The following is a 25034-nucleotide window of genomic DNA, read 5'->3' as shown; positions in this document are numbered from 1 at the left end:
TTATGGTTTTTGTTTAATTCCAGTCTGCTGCAACTGGTACATTTTTTTGGGGTGTATAAGTGCAACTGCTACACTGTATAACTTATCGTCTGTAATTGTTTCACAAGCTTTATATTATATATATGTGTATATATTTAAAATGTATCTTGCATTTTAGTGCTACAATTGCTAATGCCCCTGTCATAGTTAGTACTGTTGCTTTATGTTTTCAATGGATAAGAAATTGATTGGAAGGAAGCTCGGATAAGTGCAATGTGCTCTGCAATATTTGAGACATTTCCTGAACCAAACCGCCGCCTGTTACAAAGGAAATGTCCCTGTCACTTTAAAAAAATTATATGTTTTACATTTTCCCCTTGTTTGCACCTATTGTGCTTTATGGTGTTCCTGTGAAGAAAACTCTTATGATTGAGTTTTTAGTTTTCAAAAAACTAATCATTTTGTACCTGTTAGTTTTTATTTGGTAACTTGAAAATTGCATGGAGGGACGAAGCTTGGGGGTGGTTGTTAAAAGGATTAATTGCATTTTTAGTCCTCCTATAAGTATTAAAAATTCATTTTCAGCCTTTTAACTTTTTGATTAAATGGAAAAAATTTCATTTTGGCCCCTCCTAAAAATTATAGCTTTCATTTGAGACCTTTTAAATTATATTTTCAACTTTGCCCCTCCTAAATTCTTTAATTTTACCCCCACGCCCCCACAAAAGTTCCTGACTTCGAAGCTGACTGCATGACCGGTAGACATCTTGTTGGCACGAAACATGAATGCAGAAAAGATGATTTTCTGTGTATATGGTTTAATGAGCACAATGCCTTGCATGTAAGCAGATGCTAAATTGTGATTCTTTAATAAGAAAGTTGATTCGCCGTCTGTTTATCTCACTTCATTTGATAAGAAAGCATGAGATTTGTGGCAAGGATTCAAGCAATATTAAGTGTTTAGGCTACAGAAAGTAGAGGGATAGCTACTTGATCACGTAAATATCTATTCTTGGGGAGCTTTGAATTGGTAGAAGTGCCTTTCCCAACAGTTTTTTGAAGTATAAATATTCTATAGTTATTAATATTTATTAATTTATGTAACTTGATATGCATCATGATTTGTAGGATTCTAAAGATGATGCATACAATCCCATCCCATTCTCGTGAAAATAGAATGACTCCGTCTGCTGTAGCTGCTTGCATGGCTCCCTTTCTTTTTTACGCCCTTTATTAGCTGGTGAATGTGAGTTTGATGTAAATGGTGATAATTCTGCGCAGCTTCTTGCTGCTGCAAATGCTGCTAACAATGCTCAAGCCATCATTGCAACTCTTTCGGAGGAGTATGAGAATATTTTTGATGTAAGATGTTCCCAGCTTCATTGTTGTTTAATGTGACATATCAATCTGAATGCTCCCTGTGATTTCTTATGCTAAGTGCATGTTTTTTTTCCAAAAAGAGAGAGAGAGAGAGAGAGAGAGAGAAAGTTTTAGAATAATTCATACCCAAGTATGTTTTCGGATAATATATCATGAAAACGAAGTTATATATGCTTGGGATGCGTGGAATTATATCATAACATTTATAGTCGTTTACCTCTTAGTATTAGTGAAGCGTAAACTTATTTAGAGTATATTTTATTTGAAAGCTTGTACAGCTATCATGAATTTGATGACAATGTTATTTCGTGAATTATTACTTGACCGCAAACTTGAGTTGATCATGCTGTCATTAATTATGGAAAGCTTCAAAAGCTTTTTCTTCTCTTGGAATGTTTCTTATGATTGTGACTTTTTCCCCCTCATAATTCTAGTTTCAAATCTTGTCAAACTTAACATTATCATACCTCTATGATCGTGGTCTCCTTTCATATGGTACTAGTTGTAGTGATTATTTGTGTTATTTCAGGATGAAAATCTACAAAGATGCTCTATTTCAGCTGATTCGCGGATTGAACATAGTGGTAGTGAAGATTCAACTGATAATGAAAATCCATATATGAAAAACATTGGCTATCATAATGTAGAAAATGAAGCCAGCCCAGACTCAGATGAAGACCCTGAACGTGTGTTCTCAGTGGGAAATTAAGTGAAAGCAGCGGTTATGCAGGCAGTGATCTATACGACTCCTAGTTTCTTTTTTCCCCCTTTTCTCTAAAATAAAAACATAAAGATTATACATCAATGACTGCACACTTGAATTGTCCACCAGTCAGTGGCCTAACCCACTTGGGCTGAGCTTGGAAGTGATTCTTTAGGCCAGAAGGATATTGTTATATTATTATTTTAAAAAATATATTTATTTAATTTAAAATATGAGTGGCTTGTTTGCTGGGCCAGGTCTGACCTGACTCGGTTTTAGCTAACATAATGACTTCACATGAGAACTGTTATGATGTTTGTTGTGATGATCAATGTTCAGGAATGATATCTGGATATCTTGAATGTGGGAAGTAGCTAAAGATTCTTTGACTGTGTCATTGTACTCTTGTGTTGAACTTGAGAAGATGATGGGTTTAATTCGTAATAACATTTCATTTTCCTGCTCTTTTGTGCATACTCTGCTCCTGCAATCATTTGTTTTGATACTTTGAGATTCTCTTTGTGATTATACAGCTTGAACAATCATGCTGTACAAGCAAGTAGTACCTGGGCTTGTGATTATCCATGGAGATCTGGAATTGCATACTATTCATAGAATTTGAGTGCAATAGTTTTTAGATGGATTTGTCATTTGACCGTAAAGACAAAGAGGATAAATTGAAAAAAGAATTATTTATGTCATGGGAAAGCAGCCAGGATTAATTAGAACTTCAGGTCGATTGTTTCATGATGTGAACTATATCAAGTAATGATTTACCTCCTTAAGAAGATAAAAGAAGTTAAGTTTAAAACCTTATGTATTGAAAATTGATATAGTACACCAAAAATCCTTCCATGTATCATATGATGAGCACACTTTTATGCAATTGACCCGTGTCATTTTTCGCGTCAAAATAATTCATTCTTCTCAATTAATAAATAAAGGAAATTTAACGCAGTAAAAGAGAAGTAAAAGTTGATCCTACAGAGACTAAGGAAACTTCCTGATTTATTCATGCTTTGTTTAATCTTTGAGTCAAGAAGTAGATGGAGTAGAATTTGAGTAATGGTGGGTATTTATAGATGAAGAGAAATAAAATAGAAGAAAGAAAATAAAAGATTTCAAAGAAGATTAAAAAGAAAGTTTAAAAGAAAATTCAATATGGTAAAATCAACCTTAGGCTTTAGCTTTGACTCAATTTCCTTCAGATCATCGAATTAGATTTTCCCTTCGGGATTCACGTCGGTTACTTTGTCTATAAGGACAAATCCTTGTGACTATGCTTTGTATACTGAATACCCAAGTGCAATCTTTAATATCAGTTTGAAAATTGATCTAAGCAACAACAATGTTGTATATCTAAAAACGTTGAGGCTCGAAAAGCTGTCGACTCGGATTATTTTGTTTCAACAATAACTGGTTCCGATCTCAGTTTCCTCTTAGCAAACAAATTTGGTAAGTGTGTCCCCAGGAACTCGAATGTGCTTCAATAAGCCGATCATTCCTCCCACATTAACCATAACAACATCTAGACCAACGTCGACTTTTTGGTTTTGAAAATTGTTTTGATTTGAAAATAAGCCCAGAAAACAAAGAGATATATCTGAAGCGATTTAAGTGCCTTACAATTCTCACGTTTGTAATTGAGTCGTCTCTTTAGCCTTCGGCTTAAAAGAAAATTAAAGAAAACGAAAATAAGATAAAAGAATTTTTATTAAACTAAAGAAATGATTAAAAAGATGATTCCATTAGGCTTCACCCAAAGGGTATTTATAGCCTTCTAAAAATCCTAAAAACAAAGAAAAGATAATTCCTAAAAACAAGAGATAATTCCTAAAGATAATTCTTAAAATATTTAAACTAAAATCCTAAAAACATGAGTTTAATTTGAATTTGAATTTAAAAAACGCGGAAAATCCATACGTCCTTCTAGAAGCGATGACTAGACCTTTTAGAAGGTACTGACTCATCGCTTCATCAGATGTGTCATGCCCATTAATTCAACCATGAATCCAGAAAAATAAAAAATTGTACGATTTCGTTGTTCTTAGCATAATTTCTAGAATGCAATGTCCTGCATCGAAAATGAATGAAAAGGCCCAAGTTAGCAACTAAAATTATATAATCAATGAGTAATTAATCATAAAATAATGTATAATTTAAACACTACTCAACACTTCACTTATCCATCTAGTTTAGGGTTTCTGCAGCACGTTAAACCTTAGCTTGATAAAAGACTAGAGATTGAATGAACTAATCCTTCTTGTTTTTGTGTTGTAGATTGTTTGGTGTTCCAATATCCATGCTATTTAAATAACACCAACCCCCTAGACATCATCATTGTGAACTTTGTCATAATGTGGATGCTAATTTTAAAGATGATTTGGTCATTGCTTCCTGTTCAAATAGTTAGAGAACTTGAGTGATAGTCCTTTAACTAAATTGTACATTCATTTGCTGTGTACAGACACTTAGGTATGATGGTGAAGATGTCCCCTCCCCTAGAAACAAAAGTAGTCAGGCTGAGAGTTCAAGCTTGGCTGTAGAACCTTTGCAGATGGGATATCCTGATCCTCAACTGGAAGAACATGCTAAGCAAAACAAAGGAAATAAAAACGTAACTAATGGAACAGATGTCCCAAGTGTGTCACCTACTGGTGAACCTTACCGATCAATGGGTGAGATTCTGTCTTCAATGGATCCTGACCATCCTATATCTGCGGACGGACTTGAATCTTCTTATGAGAAACCAGATGGTAAAGCTAGAAGCTCCAGTATAAATACGAAGATATCAACATTTTGGGGAAGAAGTAATGTAAGTTACCATTTTATGATGTATTTCGTAATTGTGAGGATCTATCCATTTACATGCATATACTCATACACCAATTCAACAATTTCTAAATGGATTCTAGATATGGTTGATTAACTTAGATATGATATATGTCTTGATATGATTTATGTCTAAATGGATTATAGATATGGTTAATTAACTTAGACATGATCTATGTCTTGATAAACTTTCCAATGATGGAGCCTGTATTAGAGAACATGTGTAATATCCCAATTATCGGGTCAGTGACCAAATGGTAAGAACTTCTATATTCTGTGGTTGAATTAGAATAAAGTGATAAGTTTAGTGATTTGTGGATGAATTTATATTGGGTATTATAGCAAATATGGAATTATAATAAGGGTAAAATGGTAAATGGCAGGGAATGATATTTTAATTGGTTGGGGATTGGATATATATGAAGAAAGGGAAGAAGGGTTGGTATATCATTATGCTCTCTTCTTTTTCAACGTGGGCTTCATCTTAAGGTAAGAATCTGAATTTTTGTGATATTACTTTGATTTTTGGGTTGGTAATGGAGGTTTGGATGTTATATAAGTTAAAGGAAAGCCTATATAACATTAAATCAACAATATGAGTGTTTTAGAGATGGATTTGTAAAATGGGGTTTAGATAAAAAATTTATATGGATTAGTTTTTGAAGTTTTAATGAGATATTTGACTTGTCAAAAGTCCAATTAAAAGATTAGGAGTGTTAGAATTGGGTAATAACATGTCTGAATGTTGGGTATGATTTTGAAGTTTGAAGTGTTTAAATGAGAATTTGGGATGTTTGAGAGTTATAAATGTGTACAAGTTGGTTTGAAGGTATAAGGGTGAGTTTATAAACTCAAAGGATGTGTTTAAGAGAGTTTTGGGTGGATTTTAGGTGATTTTCGGGTTGAAATTGGCCATTCTGGGCCTAGTGTATCGGTACCCTTAGGAGAGGTACCGATACCTCATGAGTTGAACATGCGTATTTGTATGAGTGTGTATCGGTACACTGAGGAGTGTATCGTTACCCTCAAACATCAAATGTCATTTGTGTATCGGTATACTGAGGAGTGTATTGATACCCTCAAACATCGAATGCAATTTGTGTATCGGTACACTGAGGAGTGTATCGATACCCCCTGTTATGAAATGAAAAATAGGATTCTTTCATATCAAGTTATTATGATTCGATATAATTGAGATGAGAATTATATTGATTTTAGATTATTTGTGTAGTGATCGAAAGTAATTGATTTCCAGTCAGCTTGGTATTTGAACATCGATTCGAAAGGATTTGGATTAGACCTTAGTGAGCAAAGGTGAGTGCAACATCTCTTTTCGTAATAGAATTGATGAAGGCTTGCATAAGCCAACCTCAGTGTTTTCGATCGAAAACTTTATATTTTATTTCAATGTTTTATGCAATTTACATTGTTACAAACTATGTTTTATGACTATGTGTTATGAACTTTAATAAGTGAATATGAACTTTGAATCATTGAATGTGAATATACTCTATGATAGAGAAGCTATATGAATAAGAAACACTTTGAATAAGGATTGAACCTAATTATGTGATTAAAAGCCCAATGTATATGTATGAGGAGTAGAGGTATAGTTAGCATGCCAAGAGTCGAGGGTCTATGTGGTCCTACGGGATAATTATGTGGTCCTATGGGACAAATATGTGGCACTTCGGTGCAACCTATGTGGTCATTCGGGATAATTATGTGGCACTTCGGTACAAATTACGAGCTGTGGTGACAACATTAGTGCATAACCTCATAGTACTCAAATACCTAGATTTCTCAATAGTATACTTTGGGCAATTGGAACAAAGACATATAAAGTATAATTAATCATAAGTATACCTTTGATTTGGAAATTCAAGGAAGCTTTTTGAATAACATTTTTATTAAAACAAATAAGATTCATGTTAATAAATTAACACTATTATATTGCCTCACTAAGTCATTGACTTAGCGTGTGTTCTCTTACGCATAGGTTTGAAGAAAGCTGACGAGTGATTTAGGGTTGAAGATAGCATACACTTTTGAAGATCAGATCAGTACAAATTGAATGTAGGTTTTGTTTACTTTGTAAACTGTTGGCATGTATTAGATGTTTAATTTGAAATGCTCTGGTCGATTTTGAATATATATATATATATATATATATATATATATATATTGTATTTTGTAAACTCTTACCTTTGTGGTTATCTATGTAAATTATTAATATATTTTGTGAAATGATTTCTGATTTAGAATGGTATTATTATTTATTTTATTTTGATTGGAACAATAAATTTTAAAATTATGCTTATTGTGATTTTCATATGTTTGAAAAGTCAAATTGACACCTCAGATTCGTATCTAGGTCAAGTACGGGTCAGAGGTGTTACATTTAATGGTATCAGAGCTATGGTTTAAGTGATTTTAAGTTCGAAATGAAGTCATTTTCAGTTTTAAAAAGAGTACATGCCAATTGTTAATAAAGTTTTCTGATCTGATAAGGGAATTAATATCCTATCTTCGCTAATACCTTTAGTTATTTGATCTTAATAGATGTCGAACTTTAAAGGCTCCCGAAGTGATGTGGGAGACAAGGTGGAGGAGAGTAGTAACGCCCTTACCCCTAGTAGATAGAGTGAGGAACAGGCACAGCCTGGAGTGCCTGTTCAAGATCAGGGGACATTCTTTCAGACGTTGGACGCTATCATGTCACACTTCCAACCGTCTGTCTCTTCAGCCCATAAGATGAATATTCCTAAAGAGCTGAGAAGTTTAGGAGCACCGAAATTTAGGGGAGAAGTTGAAGAAGGTCCAGTTGTCGCAGATATGTGGCTTAACGATTTGAAAGTAATGCTAGAAAATCTCCACTGCTCTAAAGTGGAGAAATTGGATGGTGCAGTTTCGCTTTTAAGAGGCCAAGCTAGGATATGGTGGTCTAATGTGACGATGAGGGTGGCAAAAGATCATGTGATGCGGTCATTCTTTTTGGAAGAGTTTAAGAACAAGTACATTGGGAATCAGTTCATTCGGCAAATGAAATAGGAATTTATGAACCTAAAGAAAGAAAATCGCACGGTATATGAGCTTGAGTGAGAATTCAACAAATTAAGCCGATTTGCTGCCGAGTTAGTTCCAACCGAGAAGGACTCTTGTGACTGGTTTGTGGAGGGTTTAAGACCCAGATTAGAAGAGCTATTATTGGCTCTTAATCTCTCTTCCTTCTAACAGGTTGTAAACCGAGCTAAAGCCTTAGAGCGAGCTCAAAATGAAAGGTTTGTAGAGCAGCGGACGCAATGGAATAAAAGATCTGGTGCATCCTCCGGTTCTTCGCAATCAAATAAAAGTAGAGGTTCAAGTTTTTAACCTCATACCAGAGCAGAATCCATCATCGTTCGGTTCTTCGCAATCAAATAAAAGTAGAGGTTCAAGTTCTCAACCTCAGACTAGAACAGAATCCACAGCATCCTCAGGTAGAGGATCAAATCAGGGAAGAACAAGACAAGCTTATTCGGTGGAATCTGGAGTGGACAAGCCGAAGCAATGTCAGCACTATGGAAAGAACCATGGTGGAGTGCGCCAACGAGTCTCCAGAGTTTGTTTTAAATGTGGAGAAACATGTCATTTTATTCAAGATTGTCCAATGATGATTAGAGAGCCTGCTCAGACAGAAAGATCTATGGTTGCACCAATGAGAGGAAGAGGTCGAGGAAGAGGAAGAAATCAATACGAGTCTACTGCTCAACCTGAAGTGCGTTATACAACCCGGGTTTACAATTTGAAGACCAATGAAGATTGTGATGACCCAGAAGTCATTGTAGGTACTTTTTAGATAGCTGGTAAATCTATCTTAGTTTTGATTGATTCGGGCTCAAATTACTCCTATGTCAGTAGTAAATTGGTTAAAGAATTAAGTCTTCCGTTAGAGCCTATTTGTAGTAAGATGATTGTGACGAATCCATTAGGAAATAGTGCTCGGGTGAGACAAGTTTGTAACGGGTGTCTTATAAGGATTTAGGGAATTGAATTCCCTGCTAATCTAATGGAATTACCCTTTGATGAATTTGAGGTTATTTTGGGGATGGACTTGCTTTATCATTATTATGCCAACTTAGATTATCGACTGAAGTGAGTGCAATTAACAAGTCTGTAGGGATTAGAAGTTAGTGTGGTCAGCAAATGAATACATCCTTTAACTAATATGATATCAGTAATATCGGCTCAGAAGTTGATGCGTCAAGGATATCATGTGTACATTGCTAATGTAATCGATACAAGAGTTACATGAAGTAAGATTGAAGATATTCTGACAGTCAGAGAATTTTCAGACGTGTTTCCAGATGATTTTTCGGGGTTACCTCCAGATAGGGAGGTCGAGTTTCAAATTGAAGTAATGTCGGGATCAACACATATTTTGATGGCTCCTTATAGAATGGCTCCAAGAGAGTTGAAAGAGTTAAAAGCTCAGTTCCAAGAGCTTTTGGGTAAAGAGTTTATTAGACCTAGTGTGTTACCGTAGGGAGCTCCAGTGTTATTTGTTAAGAAGAAAGATGGTTCGATGCGCCTCTGTATAGATTATCGTCAGCTTAATAAAGTGACCATAAAGAACAAATATCATCTTCCAAGGATAGACAATTTATTTGATCAACTCAAGGGAACGATCGTGTTTTCAAATATCGATTTACGCTCTGGGTATCATCACTTGAAAATTCAAGAAAAAGATGTTCATAAAACGGCGTTTAAGACTCGGTATGGTCATTATGAATTTGTTGTAATGTCATTCGGGTTAACAAATGCACCTGCAACGTTTATGGACTTGATGAATAGAGTTTTTTAACCGTATCTTGATCAATTCGTGGTCGCCTTTATTGATGACATCTTGGTGTACTCTAAGTCGAGAGAGGAACATGATGTCCATCTCCGTGTAGTTCTTCAAACGTTGTGGGATAAGAAGCTTTACGCGAAGTTTTCAAAGTGTGAGTTTTGGTTATCTGAAGTAGCATTCCTTAGATACGTGGTTTCGGTAAAGGGTATTCGAGTATACCCACAAAAAGTTAAAGTTATATTAGAGTGGGAGATTCCGAAGAATGTGTCAGAAGTTTGAAGTTTCTTGGATCTCGCGGGTTATTATCGAAGGTTTGTCAAAAACTTTTCGATGATATCTCTGATTTTAACCAAATTTTTAAGAAATGATGTACATTTTGAATGGACTTTGGATTTCCAGAAAAGCTTTGAAGCATTGAAGAAAGTTCTGACTGAAGCTCCAGTGTTGGTGCAACCTGAACCAAACAATGATTTTACAATTTTCAGCGACGCTTCCCATAATGGTTTGGGATGTGTCCTAATGCAAGATAGGAATGTAGTTGCTTATGCCTCGAGACAGCTGAAGCGTCATGAAAAGAATTATTCGACACATGATCTGGAGTTAGCAGCTGTGGTCTTTGCATTAAAAATTTGGTGGCACTATTTGTATGGCAAACGTTGCTACATCTTCACTGATCATAAGAGTTTGAAGTATTTGTTGACTCAAAAAGAGTTAAATTTAAGGCAAATAATGTGGATGGAGTTACTGAAAGATTATGATGTGATCATTGATTACTATCCCGGAAAAGCTAACGTTGTGACAGATGCTCTCAGTCGAAAGACTTTTACTGCTTTGCGTAGTATGAACGCTCGGTTGATGGTAAAAAAAATGGTGCATTGATGGCTGAATTAAGGTTGGAATCAGTGTTGTTGGGTCGAATCCAGGAGTTACAAAGAAAGATGATAAGTGTTTAGCTTGGTTTGATCGAGTAAAGAAAGGTAGACTTGAGAACTTCGAAGTTAAATAAAACGGATTCTTATATTTCAAAAGTCTAGTGTGTGTCCCTAATGACTATGACCTGAAACAAGATATTTTGTATGAAGCACATTGTAGTCCCTTAACGATGCACCTAGGAGGGAACAAGATATATCAAGATTTGAAAGAGCGTTATTGGTGGCCTGGTATGAAGAAAGATATTACAGAATTTGTAGCAAAATGCTTAAATTTTCAACAAGTGAAAACTGAGCATCATGTACCTTCCGTTTGTTGCAACCCATCTCGATTCCGCAGTGAAATGGGAAAACATTACGATTGACTTTGTAACGGGTTTTCCTTTATCATCGGGTAAAAATGATTCGATTTGGGTAATCGTTGATCGTCTTAAAAAGACTGCACATTTTATTCCTGTGTGAACGGACTTCTCTATGGAGAAATATGCGGAATTGTATATCAAGGAGATAGTGAGATTGCATGGTATTCCAATCTCGATAGTTTTTGATAGAGATCCCAGATTCACTTCGAGATTCTGGAAATCTTTGCAAAGAGCTTTGGGTACCCGATTGAATTTTAGCACGGCGTTTCATCCTCAAACGGATGGTCAATCGGAGCGAACAATTCATATTCTGGAAGATATGTTGAGAGCGTGTGTGCTTGACTTTTCTAGTTCATGGGAAAGATATTTGCCGCTTGTTGAATTTGCTTATAATAACAACTATCAATTCAGTATCAAGATGGCACCGTATGAAATGTTATATGGAAGAAAGTGCAGAACACCACTCAATTGGTATGAATTAAAGGATCGAGAAGTCCATGGTCCAGATTTGATCAAAGAAGTTGAAGAAAAAGTTCAAGTGATTCAACATAATTTGAAAGTTGCCTCGAACAGACAAAAGTAATACGCCGATTTGAAAAGAAAAGAGATTGAATTTCAAGAGGGCGATAAGGTGTTTTTGAAAGTATCACTTTGGAAGAAGGTGCTTCGTTTTGGGCATAAAAGAAAGTTGAGTCATAGATTCATTGGACCTTAAGAAATCCTGAAAAGGGTTGGACCTGTAGCCTATCAATTAGTGTTGCCGCCAGAGATGAAAAAGATTCACAATGTCTTCTATGTGTCTATGCTTAGGCTGTATCGATCAGATTCTACGCACATCATAACTCCAGATGAAATAGAAGTTCAATCTGATTTGACATATGAGGAAGAACCGATGCAGATTCTAGCTTTCGAGATCAAGCAGTTACGGAATAAAACGATCCCACTAGTGAAGGTTCTTTGGAGAAACCATAAAGTAGAAAAAGCTACGTGGGAACGTGAAGAGGATATGAGGAAGCAATATCCCCACCTTTTTTTGTAATGAAAAATCGAGGACGAATTTTCTTAAGGAGAGATTTGTAACATCCCAAGTATCAAGTTAGTGATCAAATGGTAAGAACTTCTAAATTCAGTTGTTGAATTAGAATAAAGTGATAACTTTAGTGATTTATTGATGAATTTGTGTGGGTATTATATCAAATATGGAATTATAATAAGGGTAAAATGGTAAATGGTATGGAAGGATATTTTAATTGGTTGGGGATTGGATATATATGAAGAAAGGGAAAAAGGATTGGTATGTCATTCTGCTCTCTTCTTCTTCAATGTGGGCTTCATCTTAAGGTAAAAATCTGAATTTTTGTGATATTACTTTGATTTTTTGGTTGGTAATGGAAGTTTGGATGTTATATAAGTTAAAGGAAAGCATATATAACATTAAATCAACAATATAAGTGTTTTAGAGATGGATTTGTAAAATGGGTTTTTAGATGAAATTTTTATATGGATTAGTTTTTGAAGTTTTAATGAGATATTTGAATTGTCAAAAGTTAAATTAAAAGATTAGGAGTGTCATGTTTGAATGTTGGGTATGATTTTGAAGTCTGAAGTGTTTAAATGAGAATTTGGGATGTTTGAGAGTTATAAATGTGTACAAGTTAGTTTGAAGATATAAAGGTGAGTTTATAAACTCAAAGCATGTGTTTAAGAGAGTTTTGGGTGGATTTTAGATGATTTTCGGGTTGAAAATGACCATTATGGGCCTAGTGTATCGGTGCCCTTATGAGAGGTACTGATACCTCATGAGTTGAACAGGCGTATTTGTATGAGTGTGTATCGGTACACTGAGGAGTGTATCGATACCCTCAAACATCGAATGTCATTTGTGTATCGGTACGCTGAGGAGTGTATCAATACCCTTAAACATCGAATGCAATTTGTGTATCGGTACACTGAGGAGTGTATTGATACCCCTTGTTATGAAATGAAAAATAGGGTTCTTATATATCAAGTTATTATGATTCGATATAATTGAGATGAGAATTATATTGATTTTAGATTGTTTGTGCAGTGATCAAAAGTAATTGATTTCCATTCAGCTTGGTATTTGAACATCGATTCGAAAGGATTTGGATTAGACCTTAGTGAGGCAAAGGTGAGTGCAACATCTCTTTTCGTAATATAATTGAGGAAGGCTTGCGTTAAGCCAACCTCAGTGTTTTCGATCGAAAACTTTATATTTATTTTATGTTTTATTTCAATGTTTTATGCAATTTACATTGTTACAAACTATGTTTTATGACTATGTGTTATGAACTTTAATAAGTGAATATGAACTTCGAATCATTGAATGTGAATATACTCTATGATAGAGAAGCTATGTGAATAAGAAACACTTTGAATAAGGATTGAACCTAATTATGTGAATAAGAAACACTTTGAATAAGGATTGAACCTAATTATTTGATTAAAAGCCCAATGTATATGTATGAGGAGTAGAGGTATAGTTGGCATGCCAAGAGTCGAGGGTCTATGTGGTCCTTCGGGACAATTATGTGATCCTAAGGGACAAATATGTGGCACTTCGATGCAACCTATGTGGTCATTCGGGACAATTATGTGGTACTTCGGTGCAAATTACGAACTGTGGTGACAGTATTAATGCACAACCTCATAGTACTCAAATACCTAGATTTCTCAATAGTATACTTTGGGCAATTGGAACAAAGACATATAAAGTATAATTAATCATAAGTATACCTTTGATTTGGAAATTCACGGAAGCTTTTTGAATAACATTTTTATTAAAACAAATAAGATTCATGTTAATAAATTAACAATATTATATTGCCTCACTAAGTCATCGACTTAGCGTGTGTTCTCTTACGCATAGGTTTGAAGAAAGCTGACAAGCGATTTAGGGTTGAAGATAGTATACACTTTTGAAGATCAGATCAGTACAAATTGAATGTAGGTTTTGTTTACTTTTTAAACTGTTGGCATGTATTAGATGTTTAATTTGAAATGCTCTGGTCGATTTTGAAAATATATATATTTTGTATTTTGTATTTTGTAAACTCTTACCCTTTCGGTTATCTATATAAATTATTAAGATATTTTGTGAAATGATTTCCGATTTAGAATGGTATTATTATTTATTTTATTTTGATTGAAACAATAAATTTTAAAATTATGCTTATTTGTGATTTTTATATGTTTGAAAAGTCAAATGTGACATTTTATATTCGTATCTGGGTCGAGTACGGGTCAGGGTGTTACAACATGCATATTTGTAAAAATTGTTACTGCACTCATCAGTAAAGCATATGTCCATCTCAAATGTTGTTCTTTATTTTGTTGGCGGATGTACATGTGCTTTGGTTTGACACAAACAAACACAATGAGATGTTTTACTTTTACAGTTTTGTTGACAGAGTAAAACCATACTCCCTTGAATCTTCATTTGCTTTGTTATACAGGCTAGAAAGACACCGTCAATGGAATCTGTTGATTCTTCTGGTGAAGAAGAGTACGTTTCTCATCAGATCTTGTAGCCTTCTGCTTTGTTATTTGGATTTCTTTTAACTAATAGTCTGCATTTGAAAACTATTATCTGGGCTTTGTGCTTTTGCAACTCTTGCTTAGCATAAGCATGAATTTTAGTTCCTCTTAAAAATCGGTCAACTTCTATTTTTAGCTTGGTATTGTTGTAAGATCCAATATGTTAAAACAGTGTACAGTTGAATTCTTTTATTACCACTGTCAAAATATAGCTTGCAGTTGATGTCTACCATATTATATTTGCAAAATCAATTTGTTGGTTTTTTCCCTCTCTCTAGGCTTGCTATACAGGGGCTTGAGATTGCTAAGAATGACCTACAACATCGTATTGCGGAAGAGGTAAGCAGTAAGCACTACTTTTTTGAAATCATAATATACTCGACCAAAATATTTTGTCTCCACTGACAGATTGCTCACAACCTTCTATAGGCTAGAGGAAACGCAATTTTACAAGCTAGCTTTGAAAGAAGAAAACAAACTTTGCATGAGCGTCGCTTGGCACTTGAACAAGGTGTATTTATTTCTTACCTATTCTACACTTATTTTTCCCAAGAAAAATTTATTTCTTAATCTGTTTGCTGATATTTGTACTACATATGTTCATCAATTAATTGAGTGTTAGGAATTTGTTATTTGCAATCATTTTGGATTAGTACTATGTGCTTTATTAAGGCATGTTTCAATATATTTCTTTTTCTGCTTTAGTGAGGAATTAGATAGTAACTTTATCTCTAGTTAGGGTTCATCATTTGATTTTAAATTTTATGCCATCATCAAGAACAACTGTGTCTTGCACTCTTGCTTATATTGCCTTATTCTGTTTATTCTATTGGGCCTTACTCTTAAATTTGATACTTAAGATGCTAGATCTGTGAACTTCTTTACCTGTTGGAAGAGAAGGTTTTAAAACTTTCTGGACAATAACTGCAGAACAGGTTCATGCAGTTGCAAATATCTTTCTTCTTATGTTTCTTGCATCCATTATAAAATGCCTTTGGAAATTGAGGGTTGTTGGATTGATGATGGCTACTCAGATGACTACATGAAATTCAATCTGCAGAGGGTCGTGCTCACTTGACAATTTTGTGGCTTGCATTTACTGTGAAATAGTTTTATATTGAAATTCTTTTCCGCAACATTTGTGGACATAGAGCAAAAGGGTAATAATTGGAAACTCTATGAACTGTAAATTGTTGTGCAGTATTTCCAACACAGAACTAAAATCTACTTTCTTGTGAAAGAATGATTCTTCTTGGACAAGTTTTCTAACCTTTTGCCGAAGAATTATAGTTCTTGTTTTGTCCCTACTTACCTCTAAATGACTGTGCAGGTTTCTAGATTGCAAGAGCAGTTGCAAGCTGAAAGGAATCTTAGAGCTGCCCTTGAAGTTGGATTGAGCATTTCATCTGGGGAATTTTCTAGTTCCCGTTAAATAGATTCCAAGGTTGGTACTGATGTCAAGAGAACCATTATTCTTTATAAATCTAGCAACCCTCATTCTTATAACTTAAAATGATGTGAAGACGAGCGCTGAGCTAGAGGAGATTGCTCTTGCTGAAGCTGATGTGGCTAGATTGAAGCAGAAAGTTGCAGAACTCCATCATCAGCTGAATCAGCAACGGCAGCACCATTTTGGTTCTATATCTACTGCATGTGACCATTATCAACGTGTCCAAAACGTTGAGAGTAAATGGAATCTTTCTGTTCATTTATTTTTAAAGCTCCATATGTCTAAAATTAGTGGCAGTTGCATGGCAGACTCATGAGGTCATAATGATTGCTATCAACGAAGCAACTATTCATGTCGGTTCTGGATTAATATTTTGATATTACTTTATCATATGAACTTTTATCTTGCATATTGATGCCCAAAACCATGCGACTTGTTTCGACTGTTGGTACCTTGCATTGTGAGTTATCTTTCAAGTTCCCTCCTGAGGATTCTGAAACCCGACATGTAATTTTAGCCAAGGTCTTTTGAAGTTTTTGGCTACTAAGGTGAACTCAAGCACTTAAGAGGATAGACTTATATTACTCCATATCTTATAGGCAGATATTGTCAAGTGGATTGTGGGAGGAGGGCCATCATTTTAGTAGTTTCTGAATCATTAAAGCCAAATGCCTTAGGTAATTATTAATTAGGCTTGGGTTTGATGTTTGAAAGGGATGTAATTACTACTATTTTAAAAAAAATAGATGAGTAACTCCTAGGGAGGAAGAGAAGCTTTTTGCTACATGGTTATGAACAGTTTTTATTATCTTGAAGTGGTAGTTATTATATGTAATGTGATGATTTTGAAGAGTTTCTACGGATTGATAATTTATATATTGTTTTATCATTATTGATGAAGTTTTTACTATGCACTCTTTAACTACCTGAAACAGTAAACAGTATGTCTGTAATATTTAGTCTTCGTTTCCTTGTACTTAAATGTATGTATATGATTTTTGAAGGAGGTTTCTTCAGCAGGATTTTGATACAACCCTCGCCTTTTGTAATCATGAGAGGAAACATAGAACAGAGGTATGCATTCATTACATTTAAAAAAAAAAATCTATGCATCTTGATGGATTGAAATGGAATTTCATTAAGGAGAAATTTTAAAGACTGAAGGCTGTTTGTCCTAATTTTATGGTTTTCTTGGAAATGATCATAATTTGTATGCGTTTTCATCTTACAGTGGATACCTTTTTGTAGAAAAATGTAGGCATAATTTTGCCGACCCAGGCTCGAGAAATAAAAAGCTTGAGCTCAACTCCAAACTTTTAGGTCTATGTTTTTTATTCTTGAGTTCGGCTTGAGATAAAATCAAACTATTCCAGCGCACTTGGTCGCTTGATTTACATACTCGAGCCCTAGCGCAAATTATGATTCTCCATTTACACATTTCTTGTGCCATTTGCTCTCTTAACCAAATTTTACTTTATTAAGGCTTTACCTTGCTATCAACTAGAGCGCCATTTGCTCTGGAGATATTTCCTCTACATATAAAATTGACTGATGCTCATTCTAACTTCTATTTGCCATGGATTAAGAAGTTTTGTTGGTAATGACTATGAAAGTAAATTGATGTCGAGTACAGATCAGTTAATACCTTTTTAAGTTTTCTGCGTCAGTTCCTGTGCCGTGAAGCTAATGCTATTACCTTTGAACTTTTTCTCTCAAAGAGAGATTTTGTCTTCTTTGTTCTCTAACTTTACATATTCATGTTCGGTCCATATGCATTTTTAAAACTATCTGCAGGAGAGTTTGTTAGGGCCAGATTGGAAGAATGTTAAAGGACAGGAATTGGCAACCGGCAACAGCAACCGGCTGCCTACTCGAAAGCAATTAATGGAGTCATCAAGCTTGAGTGACTCAAAAAGTACTGGGCTGTCGGCTGATGTCTATGGATGAGGTTAATTCTGCCTCTATCCCATCCACTTCAAGAGCAGGAGAGGTAACACTGATCAATTGTCTGTTTCTATCTAAATATACGAACTTTTTTAACTGGCAGATCATCCAACTTGTACCTGATCATTCTTTTACGGAATAATTAGTTGATAACTGATGCTGCTGTGAATTGCAGGTGACTGATTATCCAAGACATTCTTCGGCAGCTTCATCAGCTCTGGTAGAGTTAACAAGCCGTCTTGATTTTTTCAAGGAAAGGAGATCCCAACTAATAGAACAGCCTCACAACCTTGATCTGAACTATGGAACATCCTCGCAGGATTATTTACACAAACCATCGGCATTGCCACCATGGAACTAACAAGTGAACCTGGAGGAACTATAATGTCTCGTGTTGTTGTACATCCTAAATTGTTGCATGTAAACTTATTTTTTCTCACATTCTTTTCTTTTGGAGATTACGAAGGTGATTGGAGTTGTAATCAGGATGTTTTAATTTTTGCATTATACCGTGTGAAGAAAACCAGTAACTTTATCAGTAGTATATGGAGCTTAGAGGTATGCATCTCCGTATCTTAACGAATGCCATTGAAGTAAAACAACTTTTCTCATTTTGTGCACTTTCTTGTAAATCATCTCTAAACTGCTACGTACTTTCGGAAAGGTTGAGCCATCGCCAATTCTCGAACCTTTATTTGATAGTGCTAAAACCTTATTAGGAGAACTGAAAGACGCATAGTTCAACCATCTTTGTTCCTAGAATCGGTCATCTTTCGATGGCTCAGTTAGAATACAACAAACTACCTGCATAATCTAGAATCTATTAATGGTTCTCATAGAAAGGGAGTCTCAATAATATCTTAGAAACAAAAAAAAAATAAGAAAAAAAATCACAATTATCGAGACGCATTACTTCTAAGTTAAACTTGGATATCAAAAGCTAAAAAGCCGCAGTGGAAAAGCAAGAAAAAATACAGTACGAGGGGGCACCATTCATCAGCCAAAAACAAATACAAACCCAAAATTTCAGTAAATTAAGCTTCGAACAACATCTTCTCTTGTTAATATGGAGCTCAACAAATTAGTATCTTCTCCGAGGGCTCCTTGAGCGATGTGTCCTTCCAGATCTACAGAATTTTACAAAGTGTACTGTTAGGACCCCGTACACATTTTGCATTTACACAAGGAAATGACAGCTAAAAAAGTTCTAAATTTTCAAACAATCAAGCTAAGTTTAGGGGTTTGGCCAAGTTTGGCGCTTAGCATTTGAATCGAGTTAAGCTGGTTTGTGCTCAGGTAGGTCATTTCTAGCTTCGGTCATCTTAGACTGAAGTAGTTCAAATATGGATTGCTTCAATTCCAGTGATTATCATGTTCCATAGTTTTAACATGCTCTGTTGATATATTCTACCAATTAATCCAACTCAGTGTCATGATCAGAGGAGAAGCGATAAGAATCGGAGCAAGAGAATTGGGGAAATCAGAGAAAGGGTTAGGGATTTGGAATTGGGACTGGACCTAACATGTTTTACAGCCCACTAAGGATAAGAAACATCTTGCTTAGCTGTGCAGGTGGTTATACTCAGTACAACCAGGACTGCCAGCTGTAGGGTAACTATGGGAACACTGTAATTATATAAACCATGTACTAGAGGAGGAGAAAGTATGCTTTAATTGAATGAATTCTAAGCTTCTTGAATCTATTCTTTTCTCTCCTTAATCTTAATTCTCTCAATTCTTCGTCTATATTTCTTCTCTAATCTCCTAGGGTTATAACAATTGGTATTCAGAGCCACTCTTCCTGGCAACTTGTTCATTACTATACCCAGAAAAATACCAAACCATGGTCGAAACTCCTGATCTTTCTTCAATCCAGCAGCAGATTGCAGAACTTACAACCTTGGTGAAGCAAGCAACGGATGGCACAAAACCTCCTAAATGGTGGGAAGAATAGGATAATCGGATCAGAAAACTGGAGTCAAGGATGACAACGAATCAAGGTTGTGTGGAGCAAATTTTGATGATTTTGACTGGGAGGACAGAGGAACAAGAACAAACCATTTCAGAGAATGAACAAGTAAATATTCCTAACCTTCCTAAGACTGATGGGAAGAAGCCTATGTTAGTTACAGGGATGAATGAATCCCAATTTTCATATAAGCACAATGAACCCGAAATTCTAAAATCTAAACCAGCACATGGTGACTCTATCAATGAGTTTACAGCCAGTGATATTAGGATATTTCACAATAGAGGGTATAAACTGTTTGAAAAAATGTCAAAGCTAACGTTTCAGCATTGGACAGATCATGACAGTAATGACAAACTATTCAGACAAGTTTTCACAGGTGGTGTTGATGAATTCATCAAATGTGAGTTCAATGTCGAGGGGCTAAACCTCTACATGGACAGAACAAAAAATTGGAATAGGTTGGAATTTGCACAGCAACTTCAAAATCAAATGAAGGTTCAAGAAGAATTGAGTAATAAAACCGTCACTTATTATGATACAAGCTGGAGGAATGAAGGTCTTTTGACGTGGAAATATGCTTCGATTAATTCGGTTGACTTCCAATATACAGAAGGTGAGGTCAAGTTTAGGAGTGTGTTGTACATTCCTGGCATGGGCCCTCTCAACAATGAGGATGTCACGAATTCTAAAACAAAGAATATACATTTGTATGTGAAGCGTGTATTTATCTCGGATGAGTTTGATGGGGAGCTGTTTCCACGATACTTGAGCTTTGTGAAGGGTGTTGTGGACTCAAATGATCTTCCCCTTAGTGTTTCTTGAGAGACCCTTCAAGAGAGTCGAATTGTGAGAATTATGAGAAAGAGGCTTGTCAGGAAAACATTTGACATGATTCAAGAGATTTCTAAAAGTGAAAATAAAAAGGATTACAAAAAATTCTGGGAGAACTTCGGCAGGTTTCTAAAGTTGGGCTGCATCGAAGACACTGGTAATCACAAACGTATAACTCCATTACTTCGGTTTTACACATCAAAAAGTGAAGAGGAATTGACGAGTTTGGATACATATGTTGAAAATATGAGTGAGAATCAAAAGGCAATTTATTACTTGGCAACTGACAGCTTGAAAAGTGCCAAGACCGCTCCATTTTTGGAGAAGTTGGTTCAAAAAGACATTGAGGTTCTCTATTTAATTGAGCCTATCGACGAGGTTGCCATCCAAAATCTGCAGACCTTTAAAGAAAATAAATTTGTTGATATTAGCAAGGAAGATTTAGAACTTGGTGATGAAGATGAGGTAAAAGAGAGGGATTTGCTCTATTCAAATACTGCTGAGACTAAGCTTAGTGCCTTAGAAGCCCTTGCAAAGGCACTGCAAAAAGAGGGGCATGCTGGATTTAAATACTGCTGAGACTAAAGGTGATGCCTCAGATGCCCTTGCACAGGCATTGCAAGAAAAGATGTTTCTTATCCTTAGTAGGCTGTAAAACATGTTAGGTCCAGTCCCAATTCCAAATCCCTAACCCTTTCTCTGATTTCCCCAATTCTCTTTCTCAGAGCTTTTCAAGGGAAGGGGAATGTCATAACTATATGGGAAGTCAACAAAGAAAGCAGCAAGAATCAGTTACTTGAACAACAACTTTTGAATCTGAAATTTTTTCAGAAGACTCAAGCAAGGCTGAATTTTTTTGCTAAAATAAAATTGACAGACAGAGGTATAAAGACAGAGGACAGAATTTACCTGAAATTTCGGTCTTACCATCAAACCTCACTTGCTCTTCGAAAGGGATTGAAGCTGGCAGCAAGGTTCTATGGTTCTATAATGCTCGACAAACGTAAGGAGCAGGAGCACAATCAGATGCAGTGGATGAAATTAGGACTGGAAAATGTCACTGTGGTCAATTATATTGTACTTCCAACACAATTCTCAGATTTTGATCCTTGGGGACAAGGATCATTTCGTGGGGAGGGTATTGTCATGATCAGAGGAGAAGCGATAAGAATCGGAGCAAAAGAATTGGGGAAATCAGAGAAAGGGTTAGGGATTTGAAATTGGGACTGGACCTAACATGTTTTACAGCCCACTAAGGATAAGAAACATCTTGCTTAGCTGTGCAGGTGGTTATACTCAGTACAACCAGGACTGCCAGCTGTAGGGTAACTATGGGAACACTGTAATTATATAAACCATGTACTAGAGGAGGAGAAAGTATGCTTTAATTGAATGAATTCTAAGTTTCTTGAATCTATTATTTTCTCTCCTTAATCTTAATTCTCTCAATTCTTCGTCTATACTTCTTCTTTAATCTCCTAGGGTTATAACACTCGGCAGCAGCAGCTCATTAAGAGAGACAAACCTCATATTTTTTCTTTTGAAGGCTCCAGCACCGAGTCCATTGCTAAAGGCCCAATCAACATTGATAGTCTGCGTTAGAAGTTCTGCTCCATCCATTGTGGATATGGCCTTTTTCGCTTCTCCAAACTTTTCATACTCGATCAACGCATATCCCTAATTGGAAACACTTGCATTAAATTTTACTTGAACAAAAATACACACTTTAAGGAAAACACTGTAAACGAGGGCAAAAGTTCGTCAAAGAATAGTCCTTTGTATCATTATCTTCAAACAATAGTCCAATACTATGAAATAAAGACATTGACATGTGTCAAGCTAGCTTTAAGTAACAATATGAAGTAGTTAGAAGCACAGAACTGCTTGATATCTTACAGTATAACTGAGCCAAAATTCTCTAATACATGTAGAAAACACAAAAATGGAGAATATTAAACATCAGTTAAATAGTCATAAATATAGCAATGCAAGTATATACACACGAATATATAGAAAATAAGCAATGCAAAAGAGTTCCACCACTATAAAGAGAACTTGAAAAGTATAACATTGCAAAAAACAATGGTCATAAATATAGCACCAATTTATTATGTTAACTACCTTGACAAATCCAGTGCGACGATCAAGATTTAAATGCAAATTCTTAATCTCTCCAAATTCACCAAATGCATTGTGCAAATCATCCTCTTGTGCTTCCTCGTGTACACCACTGACCAAAATAATCCATCCTTCAATAGCTGCACAATTATTAATGAGAATAAAAATATATTACTATTGAGAACTGAGAAGAAGAGTTCACAAACATGAAGGAAAAGCTTATTTCATTCTTGGACACAATTGTTTTTATCTACATGTTATACAACTTGAGATAAATTGGCATCATGTAGGAAATGAAGGGATGCCCACAACCTTAAAAATTGCAGGATAGATCTAAGGGAGTATGGATTGGTTTTAAAAAGTGTCTATGCTTTCAGTAATGGAACAAAGTAAACCTCAACAATCAGCCAAGATGTTAAATATATAAATAACCCTTAGAAATCAAGAGGAAATTACAATAAGATGTTAAATATTTTCCAATGAATTGTGTCATGTGCATCACACAAGTTTAAAACAAGTTTCTGTAAAAGCAGGAAAAGGAAAACTATTCTCAGTAATTTCCTCTCATTCCAAATACAATCTCCTCTTGTACTTTGCAATAACAACCTTGATTGCTTAAGCATAGAATTGAAGATAGAATACCTATTTTCAGTCCCAATAATCAACTTCACTTTCCGCCTCAGAAACTTAAAACGGTTATGTCTAGTAACCAAGCTTAGAAATGCATCCACTTCAGAAATTTTTAACCATTCCCAATCGGCAGACAAATACATCTTACATTCTGTTGGTTGAACACAAACTGTGGGCCATAAAATTTATGAAGCATCATCTATTACACTTGTTCTGGGTTAAGGAATTGGACTTTCAAAAGGTTAGGAAGTTGCAACAGTCCGCAAAACGAATCATTTTTGAAGTCCAATCCTGGAATAACCTCATATACCATGAACTCAAGACTAAAACAACTTTTCATGATAAATTTCTTATCATTAAGATTAGTTTTTTTTATCATTAGTTTATGAATAAGTGTTACTAGAACTGCTAGCGAATAAAGAACTTGTACAAAGTTAACAAGATTCTATTGGAGAAAAGATATGCCAACTACCAAAAAAATAGTCAGAGACCCGCTCAAGCCTCAACTCACTAAACCAAAACTATAAGACCAAATTTTGTTCTGAAATAACTGAGCAACTTTCATATAGCAAAAATTAAGCCAATCTCGTAATGATCTTGTTTTCTAGGCCGCAAAATTAAGAATTAAACCCAAGAAAATTAAAGAAAAGGAGAGACCACAAGTAAAGAGGGGGAGAAAATTAGGGTTTAGTGGAGGGACTAACATCTCTGGGGACCGGGGTCGCCGTCAGTGCCGAGAGACTCGAAGTCGCGGGAGGCGAGGCGGGAGTTGCGGTCAGCGTCTTCATCGCGGAAGCCACGGCCCTTGGTCTTCTTAGGGCCAGAAAGAGAGGTGGAAGCGGCGCCAGTTATGGCGGACTTGAGCTTGGGCAACGGTGCTTGAGGGGAGGCGTCGCCGGCGGCGTCCTCGTCCATGAGATCGTCATCCTCCGGTTCAAAATCCACTGCGTCCACGTCACCGCTCGCCATCGGGTGATCTCTACGAGCGATCTTTTAGAATGTGTATAATAAAGTAGTAGGAGTCTCTGATTCAAACTCGTGGGCGTTCGAGGGTCCTAGCAGAAAAGAATAAGCCGGTTTTATATTAAGGTAAATTACATCATATACCACTAAACTTTAGATTCTATATAATTTACATCATTAAACTCTTAATTTATTAATTATAATTATGTTTTTATCTATGTTTCAATTATACCACTAAAACTCTTTATCGACTTTGGATCTAAGCCCAATACCAAATTTTAAAAGCCTTTATTATTCTTCTTATTTCATTTAACAAGTTTTAGAGTTAAGCTTATATTCTACAACTGCCTCCAAACTTAAATTTTAGTTTCATTAATTTATCTTTCGGGAAATAAATTTTGATAAAATATTTTTATTTTGTAATCATAAGATTAAGATTACGAGAATTTTAAGATTCAAAATCAAATAATTTTTTTGATCGAGAATAATATGATAATACGAAAGTGAAATTCCATAATAATATTCGTTCATATGATATTATTAAATTCAATT

The 25034-nt window shown here is 35.4% G+C and overlaps 2 protein-coding genes and 1 pseudogene across 2 annotated transcripts; 2 read left to right on the top strand and 1 right to left on the bottom strand.

The window, feature by feature from the left end:
* The first annotated feature begins 796 nt into the window (after nt 1–796).
* LOC120211393 lies at nt 797–18519 on the top strand (annotated as a pseudogene).
* A 358-nt stretch (nt 18520–18877) lies between these two features.
* Nucleotides 18878–24556, bottom strand: LOC120211363 (RNA-binding protein Y14-like). Its single transcript, XM_039209910.1, has 4 exons — nt 24224–24556; nt 22893–23029; nt 22297–22448; nt 18878–19095 (listed from the first exon to the last, which is right to left on the bottom strand). The coding sequence occupies exons 1-4, from the start codon at nt 24486–24488 to the stop codon at nt 19050–19052; spliced, it is 600 nt and encodes a 199-aa protein (XP_039065841.1). The 5' UTR covers nt 24489–24556; the 3' UTR covers nt 18878–19049.
* On the top strand, nt 20607–21365 carry LOC120211383 (heat shock protein 90-5, chloroplastic-like). The gene has a single exon (XM_039209929.1). The coding sequence runs from the start codon at nt 20796–20798 to the stop codon at nt 21348–21350; it is 555 nt and encodes a 184-aa protein (XP_039065860.1). The 5' UTR covers nt 20607–20795; the 3' UTR covers nt 21351–21365.
* Nucleotides 24557–25034: the final 478 nt, after the last annotated feature.

This window comes from Hibiscus syriacus, unplaced genomic scaffold (assembly GCF_006381635.1).
Source record: "Hibiscus syriacus cultivar Baekdansim isolate YM2019G1 unplaced genomic scaffold, ASM638163v2 tig00000715_pilon, whole genome shotgun sequence".
Taxonomy (NCBI): domain Eukaryota; kingdom Viridiplantae; phylum Streptophyta; class Magnoliopsida; order Malvales; family Malvaceae; genus Hibiscus; species Hibiscus syriacus.
The sequence above is the reverse complement of the archived record's forward strand: the minus strand, read 5'-3'. Positions and strand labels throughout refer to the sequence as shown.

Excerpts from the sequence above, each read along its gene's own strand:
- LOC120211383 (XM_039209929.1), top strand. The coding sequence starts at position 20,796 with ATGAGAAAGAGGCTTGTCAGGAAAACATTTGACATGATTCAAGAGATT.
- LOC120211363 (XM_039209910.1), bottom strand. The coding sequence starts at position 24,488 with ATGGCGAGCGGTGACGTGGACGCAGTGGATTTTGAACCGGAGGATGAC. Across the intron at positions 23,030-24,223 it reads CGACCCCGGTCCCCAGAGAT|CTATTGAAGGATGGATTATT; the intron begins GTTAGTCCCTCC and ends ATAATTGTGCAG. Across the intron at positions 22,449-22,892 it reads GTCGCACTGGATTTGTCAAG|GGATATGCGTTGATCGAGTA; the intron begins GTAGTTAACATA and ends GTTTCCAATTAG.